This window comes from Garra rufa, chromosome 13 (genome assembly GCF_049309525.1).
Source record: "Garra rufa chromosome 13, GarRuf1.0, whole genome shotgun sequence".
Classification (NCBI taxonomy): Eukaryota; Metazoa; Chordata; class Actinopteri; order Cypriniformes; family Cyprinidae; genus Garra; species Garra rufa.
In genome coordinates, this window is record NC_133373.1 from 38,959,766 (window position 1) to 38,972,879 (window position 13,114).

A 13,114-nucleotide genomic window follows, 5' to 3' on the forward strand; every position below is an offset into this window, starting at 1 on the left:
AATGAAGGACGCCCACGTGACGCAGCAGTGTGAGCTCCTCAAGAAGCTGCTGGCCAGCTTTCAGGAGCAGCAAACACTGCAGCTCAAGATCATCCACGAACGGTGAGAGATGCGTGTGTGTTCACTGCACACTTAACTACCATAATTATCATCACTATTGTCTCTACCATTACTGTCATCGTTACATCACTATTATCACGTTCATAATATAATTACTATTATCACTATAATCACTACCATTACTATTATCACTACCATTACTATCATCACTATAATCACTACCATTACTATCATCACTATAATCACTACCATTACTATCATCACTATAATCACTACCATTACTATCATCACTACCATTACTATCATCACTATAATCACTACCATTACTATCATCACTACCATTACTATCATCACTACCATTACTATCATCACTATAATCACTACCATTACTATCATCACTATAATCACTACCATTACTATCATCACTACCATTACTATCATCACTATAATCACTACCATTACTATCATCACTACCATTACTATCATCACTACCATTACTATCATCACTACCATTACTATCATCACTATAATCACTACCATTACTATCATCACTATAATCACTACCATTACTATCATCACTACCATTACTATCATCACTATAATCACTACCATTACTATCATCACTACCATTACTATCATCACTACCATTACTATCATCACTACCATTACTATCATCACTACCATTACTATCATCACTATAATCACTACCATTACTATCATCACTACCATTACTATCATCACTACCATTACTATCATCACTACCATTACTATAATCACTACCATTACTATCATCACTACCATTACTATCATCACTACCATTACTATCATCACTATAATCACTACCATTACTATCATCACTACCATTACTATCATCACTACCATTACTATCATCACTATAATCACTACCATTACTATCATCACTATAATCACTACCATTACTATCATCACTATAATCACTACCATTACTATCATCACTATAATCACTACCATTACTGCCATTACTACAATTACTAACATCACTACCATTACTATCATCACTATAATCACTACCATTACTATCATCACTACCATTACTATCATCACTATAATCACTACCATTACTATCATCACTATAATCACTACCATTACTATCATCACTACCATTACTATCATCACTATAATCACTACCATTACTATCATCACTACCATTACTATCATCACTACCATTACTATCATCACTATAATCACTACCATTACTATCATCACTACCATTACTATCATCACTATAATCACTACCATTACTATCATCACTATAATCACTACCATTACTATCATCACTATAATCACTACCATTACTGCCATTACTACAATTACTAACATCACTACCATTACTATCATCACTATAATCACTACCATTACTATCATCACTACCATTACTATCATCACTATAATCACTACCATTACTAACATCACTACCATTACTATCATCACTATAATCACTACCATTACTGCCATTACTACAGTTACTAACATCACTACCATTACTATCATCACTATAATCACTACCATTACTATCATCACTATAATCACTACCATTACTATCATCACTATAATCACTACCATTACTAACATCACTATAATCACTACCATTACTAACATCACTACCATTACTATCATCACTATAATCACTACCATTACTATCATCACTATAATCACTACCATTACTGCCATTACTACAATTACTAACATCACTACCATTACTAACATCACTATAATCACTACCATTACTAACATCACTACCATTACTATCATCACTATAATCACTACCATTACTATCATCACTATAATCACTACCATTACTGCCATTACTACAATTACTAACATCACTACCATTACTATCATCACTATAATCAGTACCATTACTAACATCACTACCATTACTATCATCACTATAATCACTACCATTACTGCCATTACTACAATTACTAACATCACTACCATTACTATCATCACTATAATCACTACCATTACTAACATCACTACCATTACTATCATCACTATAATCACTACCATTACTGCCATTACTACAATTACTAACATCACTACCATTACTATCATCACTATAATCACTACCATTACTATCATCACTATAATCACTACCATTACTATCATCACTATAATCACTACCATTACTAACATCACTATAATCACTACCATTACTAACATCACTACCATTACTATCATCACTATAATCACTACCATTACTATCATCACTACCATTACTATCATCACTACCATTACTATCATCACTATAATCACTACCATTACTAACATCACTACCATTACTATCATCACTATAATCACTACCATTACTGCCATTACTACAATTACTAACATCACTACCATTACTATCATCACTACCATTACTGCCATTACTATCATCACTATAATCACTACCATTACTAACATCACTACCATTACTATCATCACTATAATCACTACCATTACTGCCATTACTACAATTACTATCATCACTATAATCACTACCATTACTGCCATTACTACAATTACTAACATCACTACCATTACTATCATCACTACCATTACTGCCATTACTACAATTACTAACATCACTACCATTACTATCATCACTATAATCACTACCATTACTGCCATTACTACAATTACTAACATCACTACCATTACTATCATCACTATAATCACTACCATTACTATCATCACTATAATCACTACCATTACTATCATCACTATAATCACTACCATTACTAACATCACTATAATCACTACCATTACTAACATCACTACCATTACTATCATCACTATAATCACTACCATTACTATCATCACTATAATCACTACCATTACTAACATCACTACCATTACTATCATCACTATAATCACTACCATTACTGCCATTACTACAATTACTAACATCACTACCATTACTATCATCACTACCATTACTGCCATTACTACAATTACTAACATCACTACCATTACTATCATCACTATAATCACTACCATTACTAACATCACTACCATTACTATCATCACTATAATCACTACCATTACTGCCATTACTACAATTACTAACATCACTACCATTACTATCATTACTGCCATTACTACAATTACTAACATCACTACTATCACTATCATCACTATAATCACTACCATTACTATCATCACTATAATCACTACCATTACTATCATCACTATAATCACTACCATTACTATCATCACTATAATCACTACCATTACTATCATCACTACCATTACTATCATCACTATAATCACTACCATTACTGCCAGCATCATTATCATCACTACTTTCATCAGTACCATCACTATTATCACTTCCATCACTACCTCTAGTCATCACTGTCATCATTACATCACTATCATCACTGCTGTTACTAACATCACTATAATCACTACTATTACTATCATCACTATAATCACTACCATTACTATCATCACTATAATCACTACCATTACTGCCATTACTACAATTACTAACATCACTACCATTACTATCATCACTACCATTACTGCCATTACTACAATTACTAACATCACTACCATTACTATCATCACTATAATCACTACCATTACTAACATCACTACCATTACTATCATCACTATAATCACTACCATTACTGCCATTACTACAATTACTAACATCACTACCATTACTATCATCACTATAATCACTACCATTACTATCATCACTACCATTACTATCATCACTATAATCACTACCATTACTATCATCACTATAATCACTACCATTACTATCATCACTATAATCACTACCATTACTGCCATTACTACAATTACTAACATCACTACCATTACTATCATCACTACCATTACTGCCATTACTACAATTACTAACATCACTACCATTACTATCATCACTATAATCACTACCATTACTAACATCACTACCATTACTATCATCACTATAATCACTACCATTACTAACATCACTACCATTACTAACATCACTATAATCACTACTATTACTATCATCACTATAATCACTACCATTACTATCATCACTATAATCACTACCATTACTGCCATTACTACAATTACTAACATCACTACCATTACTATCATCACTACCATTACTGCCATTACTACAATTACTAACATCACTACCATTACTATCATCACTATAATCACTACCATTACTATCATCACTATAATCACTACCATTACTATCATCACTATAATCACTACCATTACTGCCAGCATCATTATCATCACTACTTTCATCAGTACCATCACTATTATCACTTCCATCACTACCTCTAGTCATCACTGTCATCATTACATCACTATCATCACTGCTGTTACTAACATCACTATAATCACTACTATTACTATCATCACTAACATTACTGTAATCACCACCATCACTGTCATTATTACATCACTGTTATCACCACCATCATTACATCACTATCATCACTATAATCACTACCATCACTGTCATCATTACATCACTATCATCACTACTGTCATCAGTACCATCAGTACAAATCATGTAACGTGACTTTAATAAAATGGGACGTGCTTGATTTATTAATGTTTCTTCGATGTTGTGTTTTTAATAGCGCATAAGAAAACTTGCGCTGTTCTGTGAATGTGCTCAGAGACGGAGCAGAACACGAACATTTAAAGGTTTCTTTTAGCTCAGGGTGCGCCTAAACGCTCAAATACACGCAACAACATTTCAAAATGAGGCGCTTGGTGAATATTCATGTAAACTGACAAGAGTTATGTCTTAAATGACCATAAACAGTTGAGAATGAAAATATGTGTGCAACAGTATATTGGACCCGTGTGGTACAGCGGCAACACATAATATTCCTTCTGCCGTCTCTGTGCCTAATATGAATAAAACATAAAAAAAACAATGAGAAAAATCACTCACTACTCTTGAATGAAGGACGTTTGTAGTTTTAATAAGAAACAAAGCATGTTTAACTATTACAGTGAAGACCCTGTTTTATTTACATTCAAATAATTACATAAAATTTCTGTAGTATTTTTAGACTACTTTAGATTTGCATACAAATATTCAGTAAAGCAATCTTTTTTTCTCCCTGTATTGCTACCTTTAAATTAATCACTATATAGAGTTTTGGACCCTGTCATAACCGTTTAAATAATCGTGATTACAATATTGACCAAAATAATCGTGATTATGATTTTTGCCAAAATCGAGCAGCCCTAGTACCATCGCTAATTGAAAATCTGTAAACGGAGTTGATTTGTTTGTATTCCATGTTCATAATGAGAGGAATGAGTGTAGTGTGTACTACGGTGGAGCATAGTATGCTAATAACTGCTGAATCTGATTAATACACCACACTCATATAAATATATTCATCTGGGCCAGTATTCTCGTCTTTATAATGCTGATGTGGCATCTCATTAGAATAGAGATACGAGGCCGGCTTGCTATCATTAACCGGCATTAATGTTGCATGAGTCTCTGTAAGTTCAGGAGGAGAGCGGCCCGTCGCACACGCGTCTATTCAGCTCAAGAGTCTTTATTAATTACACTGATAATTCCCCTCGCGTGAACCCGTTCTCCGTTTGTTCTGTAGCCGAATCTCCATAAGAAAGAGCCGTGACCCTTGAACGCCAGATGATGTTTCGTAACAAACGCTGATTCTCTGGATTGTGTTTTGAACATGTTTGTATTGTGATCGATCAACAGGCAAAGCAAAGAGATGAAGGCCAATCAGGCGAAGTCGTCGATGGAGAACAGCAAAGCCATCAGCCAGGACAAAAGCATCAAAAACAAGGCGGAGCGCGAGAGGTGCGGCACGATGCACGGATGGGTGGTGCGATTAATAAATAATCATCGTTTGTCAGAGTTTAATGGTGTGTTTGTGTTTTCAGGAGAGTTCGGGAGCTGAACAGCAGCAACACCAAAAAGTTCCTGGAGGAGAGAAAAAGGGTGGGTTGATGGTCTTCAGCGTTAGCTAAAGCTCACATCTCTGTATGATTAATTAAATTAAAAAAACTAAAAACCCAAAAGACAGGCTTACTGCGAGTCTTAATAATTCTTGTTTGTCTTTCCACAAATTAAAGCCTAAAAAGGTCTTAAACCAGAGCAGATAGTATTAAATTCATAAAGTCATGGCATTAAATGACGCATGCACTGCAAAAAGTGAATTTTAGTCTTTTGTTTTCTAGTTCAAATATCTAAACATACGCACATCAAGATGCATTTAGTGGGGATGCAAAATGACAAGTTTTGCCTTCTAACAAAATGAAGTGAGTTTATTCCTAAGACAAGAACAAATATCTGTCAATGGGGAATTAAAGTTTAATTGTTTTTTCTGTCTCCAATGGCAGATATTTCCTTTTGTTTAAATCATAAACTCACTTCATTGGTCATTTCCATTAAAAGTATCTTGATTCATGAATCTTGAGATATTTGCACTGGAAAACACAACAAAAATACTGAGGAAGAACAGCACTTATTTGCAGTTTGATCAGAAGGTACATTAAAAGTTTTAATATTCAGAGGTACTGTTTTTGTAAAATAAATTAAAAAGCAATACAGATCTTTTGGATCTTGTGTTTTCAAGTGTTGCTAATAAACTCATTCTAGACATTTAAATGCCGTATGGTGTTCAATTTATTTATTCCTTTTTTTTATTTGCTCCTAAAGTCTAATATTTATCTTAATAAAACCTGCAAAGCCCTGAAGAAAATCAAATGCATTTTTCAAGCCTATTTCTCAGTGCCATTACTCAGAACAGTTCAGGTGATTTGGTCCATTAGGGTTTGTTATAGAGTGTTAGTTCTGAATCATGTTTTGTTTATTAATATTTGTGTCGTTGCGTCTGTTAAATGAATGTAGTAGTTCTCACTGATGTGCATGCATTTGAATCGTGTTGAAGATGATGATGTTCTGGTTCCTCAGCTGGCCATGAAGCAGGCGAAGGAGCTGGAGCAGCTGCAGAAATCTCAACGAGAGCAGCTGGAGAAACTGGAGAAGTTCAACGAGCAGGTAAATGTTCAGGCCGTGTGTCATTCACGCTCACAGAGCCGCGACGGGCAACGAATTTCAGGAGAGCGCGCAACCCCTCTCTTGATTTCATTGGATTTGTTTTGTCCTCCATTACTCATGTTTTGTACACGTGACATCTGAAACCATTCCTTAAATATGATTTGCCTTTTCTTTGAACAGCTTTTGAAATCACATCATGCAAACAGTCAGACTCAAGGTAGGCTCACTCATTGCTCTCCTCTTTCTTCAGTTTTCTCCATCAGTCTCCTTTCTGTCTGATTGATCCTACGGCTCGAACCGCTACTAAACATTTGACAGGATCAGATGTCAGGGACTCTCATAATAGTTTAATAGTTTTTTTTTTGTAAAAGAGCAGGACATCTGTTTATGGATAATAACAATAACACCGACTACCGCGGTAAACCTTATGATGACCGATTAGGTTCAGACTATTCCTGCCGCATTCATCAGTGTTAGGGTCAGTGGTGTTTGGACAGACTGTAAATGAACAGATTCACTTTGACCTGCTGAACGCTGTCAGTCACATACAGCACATGTTCAGCTATTGGTCATTTGTTGTAAAGTTCCGCCCATTTGGCGGCTCGTCCAATCATCGTAGAGGAGCCAGATGGCAGTTGACCAGTCACTGAGCTCCAAATCAAATCAAGCTCATGTTGCTCTCATAGACACAACTCCATATACAGCATACACCCTGTCTATCTAAAGAGAGAGATCAGTTACGTGTTTATATACTGATCATGGCTGATGAGTTTCTCACTGATTTTCTGTCATCACGCCGTTGTTCTGTCTGTTCAAACACACGCTGCGTTCTGCTTTCAGTGGAGTTATGAAACCATACTCATCGCTGTGGTGAAGTGTCCACATGAGTCCTTTCACACCGTGAGTCACGCACTATTAGTCCACAGCAGAGCTGAACATCCACTCCTTTATTAACAGAGACAATCAGAGCGTTTCAGGTGTTATTGAGCTCACTGAGTCTGAACACACTGATGTTTAGGGAACATAATACTGATTCTGATTCCAATAATGAATATTTTAGCAACTACATTGATTTAGTGATGAGAAAAATGGCCAGTGAGTCAAAAACTGCTCCAAACGGTTCAAAGAGTGAACGAATCATTAGATTGATTCAGTGAGTCATGAGATGATTCAGTTGGTGACACATACAAGCATCCTTCTTTTTTCTACAACATCCAATGATTTGAGAGACGTTTCTTTGCTGCTTATTTTCTTAACCTCTTCATTTTATAAAATGGCTGAATAAAAAGAAGAGAATATGCTGGGGCTGCACAATAATGGTTAAACTATTATTACCACAAAATATAAGCAATTTTTTTTATAATTATTGCACTTTCAGCATGCACAAATGACCAGAAAACAGACTGGATGTGTTGAAAAGCTCTGTTTGGGGGATTAGATGTGTGTAAGCCGTCACAAAAAGCTTGTGGAGGCTCGTCACCAATGCGAGATCATTCAAAATGAAGGGTTTTCATGATAAATAACCAGCAGGCAAATATAGTAATAATCAAGAAAAGCAGAAATTGTGAACACGATTGTGATAAGATTCATCCTGTAGCCCTAAAATATGCCAAACTACTTTTTTTCAGCCAGACCTTTTTTCCTCTTCATTAAAAAGTTTCACAAAAAAATGCAAATTGTTTCAATTTAGTAACTGAATATACCTCTGAAGAATTTGTTGTCAGTATGAACAGTTGTTATTTACATAACTCTATCACCATTGGATCCTGATGAATGAATGACTGCGATGTACATCTGCTGTGATTCTCCAGGCCAAAGACATGCAGAAGATGGTGAAGCTGGAGGAGGACATGGACCGCAGACCAGCCACAGTGGTGTAAGCGCTCCATCCGTCAACTGAGACGAGAGCAAACCCTCACCAACCTCCACACGAGCGAGCCGAAGGGTCCGTCTGTCCCGTCGGGCTCCGTCTTCATCTGTGTTTCATCCCGAGAATCCTGCAGTCTGTAGTCTATAGATCTGTAACCCCGCCCATTCTCCCTACCTCAGCTCCAGCCCCGCCCACCGGCTCTAACTCCTCCTCTGCAGCGGCGTCCAGCCAATCCGGCTCTTACTGTAGCTCCGCCCACGCCGCCGAGACGAGGGAAGCGGTGAAGACGCCGCTGGTGGGACGGACTCCTCACACGTTTTTATACGCCACCACCATCATCATCATCATCTTCATCAGCAGCGCTGCAGCCATTATGGGTCGGCAACTCAAGTGTTCTTTGTGAACTTTTCAACTCGTATCTTAACTGAGCTAGTTAACCGTAGCAGAGTCAGGCGAGCGGACGAATCCGATTAGTTTGTCACACTATCTGTGAACGACGCGCTTTCACCAGTCCTGAGCACTTTATATGTGATAGATGTCAAAGGATCTTTGACGATGTAGCAGAGCACTAGCTTTCCTCTGTACAGTACGAATGTAGACGCCGTCTGGAACCCAGATCACACGAGTGTCCCGAGCCTTCGTCATCCGTTCCCGTTCGTTTTTAAGATCAGACGCACACGTGGTTTTACCCGACCGTTGTTTTATTTGAGAGGTTTTATGTTTGGGTGGCGCTGAACGAGTTTGCGGTGGATCCGAATCAGCGGTTCTGTCTGTGAGGTGCTATCGTGAGAATCGGCTGAAATCGGCGGCTCCTCGGACGGATACGGAAGTGACGCGTCGACGCAAACCGTTTCCTTTCTCTGACGCGACAACTTTGGTTGTGTTTGTGTTCTTTTATTTTCAGGTGTAATCTGTTGGTACTGGTTTTAAAGAGAGCTGATTGTGCACTGCAAGAAAATCATGTTCTTAGTGCTTTTGTCTTGTTAAGCAGTGAAAATAACTAAACATCAAAGAACAAATCAAGATGACAATCAAAATGACTGAAGATCTAAAGTCTTGTTTTCTGGAAAATGTGTCAAAAGGAAGTGCGTGACTGCTGAAACAACTACTAATGTCAGCCGACGGTCAGGAAAATGCATATTTTCCCTTTTTCTGAGCCCCAGATTTGTATTTGTTCACCCTTCAGTTTGCAGAAAACAAGACTTCATATCTTGTGTGATTTTGCATCTCCAGTAAATGTATCTTGATATAAGGATGTTTAGATATTTGTACTGGAAAACCAGACAGAAATATTTTTTTTTTTTGGCAGTGTAAATCCCAGCCGGTGTGTGGTTTTATTAGCTGAGCGTTTGAGGGATTTTGAGATGATATGTATATTGGTTGTTGTGAGTTTTCCATCTTTCTTCTTTTTCTTCGCATCATGTTTTGGAGTGTTTGGCGGTGACCACATATCTCGTGTAGAAGCAAAGTGCTTTAAAACTCCATCGCTTACAAATGTGCCACTATATGTCAGGTAGAACGTTTAAATTATTTTACATGATTAATGCCAAAATAAGGGGTTATTTATATAAAGATACATATATAAATATATTATAGTGAGTAGTTTAAGACTACATTTGGTTTCTTAGAAGCTTTTTGCACTAGCTGAATGTTTTCTGTTGTGTGACTTCCACGTAGACTTTTGCTCTAATATTATAGTTTGCGGAAAAAGCAGATTATTTTTGCAGAACTGTCGCGCTCTGAATTTCATCCGTTTCTATTCGTTTGTCTCCTGAGCTTTCTGTAGCTTCTCAATGGACCATGCTGTGAGTGCTTTTGTATTTATAAATATATATATATCGTATTTGTCAAACTTCTAGCAATGAAAATACTCAAAAAATACTGTTGTTATCCTGCTACTTTAATACTGTTTTATAGTATGTGTACCAATAAACTCTCCCAGGTGTTAAATGAAAACTGCTGCATGTTTATTCATTGTCTGTTGGAGTCATTTAAAGTGCATGCTTTAGCACTAAACTCACGGTTCAGTGTTTTCTCTGTCTGCCATCCTTGTAAAGTGTTAAGATGCTGAAAAAGCACAAATGTCAGGGTGTGTCCAAACTTATCCAGGGCCCCAAAACCTCGTCAGACCCCAGGGTTAAAGGTGCTGATTTTTTTACAAACTTCTGCAACACTATCCTACCCAGACACCGCAAGGAACTCCACTGATGTCTGTCAGTCACATTTTAAGTGTGCAAAAAAACAAAACGCCTCCAGCATCTCTAGTGACAGTAATGTTGAGTGTATGATTCAGCTGTGAGTGAAGAAGAAAGCCGTCAGTGTCTCGAGTTGGTTCAGTGTCTCAGCACAAAGGAACAGCGATAATCTCATGCGGTAATTGACACGCGTGTTCGTCTGGTTCAGTCGGCGTGTTCCTCTGAAGCCCTTATTACAATCAGCACATTAATACACATCCACTTACGAACAATAAAGCGTGTTAATGAGATTCGTGTTGTCGTGGCAACTCCAGAGCGCAGCGGTATAAAGTGAGCCGTGATCTCCGTCGGCCGTGGACAGAAGCCGACCGAGGAAACATGCTGAAACTCTCAGACGGGTTCGGCTCCAAAACCGACACCAAAATCCTTCTGGACGCCATCTCCAACGACAAGATCCACCTCGCCAGGTTCATTTTAGACGCTCTGGATGGGAAAATAGTAGACTCCAAGACCGAAGGAGCGCAGACGCCTCTCATCTCCGCCGTGTTCCTCCAGGATCCTCCTGCGAGATGCAGGTTCGTCGATCTTCTGTTGCAGAGGGGCGCAAACGTGAATCGTCCGGACGAGAGCGGCCGTACGGCGCTGAGCTACGCCTGCGAGATGGGATACCTGGATGCGGTGAAGATCCTGGTGAAGAACGGTGGGGATCCAGAGGCGGTGGACACCTGGGGAAATACTGCGCTCATGTACGCCGTCGTGGCCGGACGCTCCGCCGTCGTGGAGTTTTTGGTGCGCGCTTTCAAAAGGTTGGGTCTCCGGATCGACCGCCAAAACAAGGTGGGCAACTCCGCGGTCGAGGTGGCCAAGTATCTCGGACACACTGAATGTTTGCAGGCGCTTCTGAGTAACTCCAGGAGGATTCACGACGATGAAGATGATGCTCTAGCTGAAAAACTCTCCACTGTGAACATCAGTGAAGCGGACCATGAGGAGAAACCTCTCCGGACCCATCCAACTAGATCTTCTCCTGAAGATGGAGCGCGACCTCCCGTGGGTTTAACCCGGAAACGCTCCCTCAGTTTGCGGAAGAGAATCCAGTCGATGGACTCCATTGAGGAATATGACAGAGAAGGTGATGCTTCATTGACTTTATCACCACAAGGCCGGATGTTCTCTAGAGTTTTAACCCCAAAACCACCTCAGAAACTCAAACACGGAGAGCATCAGCCCACCTGCCCCAACAATCACCTGCCTCCGTTGTTTTACTCACCCAGACCCTCCAAAATGCCCTCGAGTTGTGCAGCCGCTCATTCTTCTGGTCCTCTTGGCATTCTATTAACTCCTTTCAGCAAAACCACCAAAGAGGAGCTGGAGAAAGCCAAGAAACTTCCGTGTGACGCGCCCATCAGAAGGTTTGATGACAGCTACTATCAGAAGAGGTGCAGTTTACCGACTAGCGCTCTCACGCCGGCGGCCCCGGAGCGGCTCAAGCCTTTGCGCAAAAGCAAAACCGTGTCCAAAACCGCGGTAAACGCCGAGAACGCCTCCAGATCTCTGACCACTCTCAGCGGAAGGCTGTTGAGGAGATTCACTTTTCCAGAGTTCAAAAGGAGCAGCAGAGAGTCGCCGGAGGGCTGCGGCGCTCACAGCGGAGGTCCAGAAGCGGCCGGACGCTGCATCCCAAGGTCAGAGACTTTTCCTCTGGGAAACCAGCACCCTCAAGTAGGAAGCAAGCCCAGCATCGACAGCATCAGTGCGGTCAAGTGTGAGTTTGACTTTCACTTTAAAGCTGCTCCAAATGTCTGATCCTGTGGGACTGATCACGTGACGATGAGCACTAACACACTAACTAGTGCGCATTCAGTGCCGCTGTGCTGACAAACAGTAGAAGGGCTTGGAATAAATCACTCCTTTGTTTTTTATTTCATTTATTCTTTTAATAGATGC

General features: G+C 39.0%; 1 protein-coding gene across 1 annotated transcript in view; it reads left to right on the forward strand.

The window, feature by feature from the left end:
• The window catches only part of plcb4b (phospholipase C, beta 4b), a 45,862-nt gene extending 34,934 nt beyond the window's left edge, over positions 1 to 10,928 (forward strand). The window contains 6 exon segments of the mRNA XM_073816642.1: positions 1 to 102; positions 5,798 to 5,899; positions 5,983 to 6,040; positions 7,016 to 7,102; positions 7,283 to 7,319; positions 8,914 to 10,928. The exon segment at positions 1 to 102 is cut by the window's left edge and continues 74 nt beyond it. Coding sequence (XP_073672743.1) covers positions 1 to 102; positions 5,798 to 5,899; positions 5,983 to 6,040; positions 7,016 to 7,102; positions 7,283 to 7,319; positions 8,914 to 9,002 — 475 coding nt within the window. The 3' untranslated portion in view covers positions 9,003 to 10,928.
• Positions 10,929 to 13,114: the final 2,186 nt, after the last annotated feature.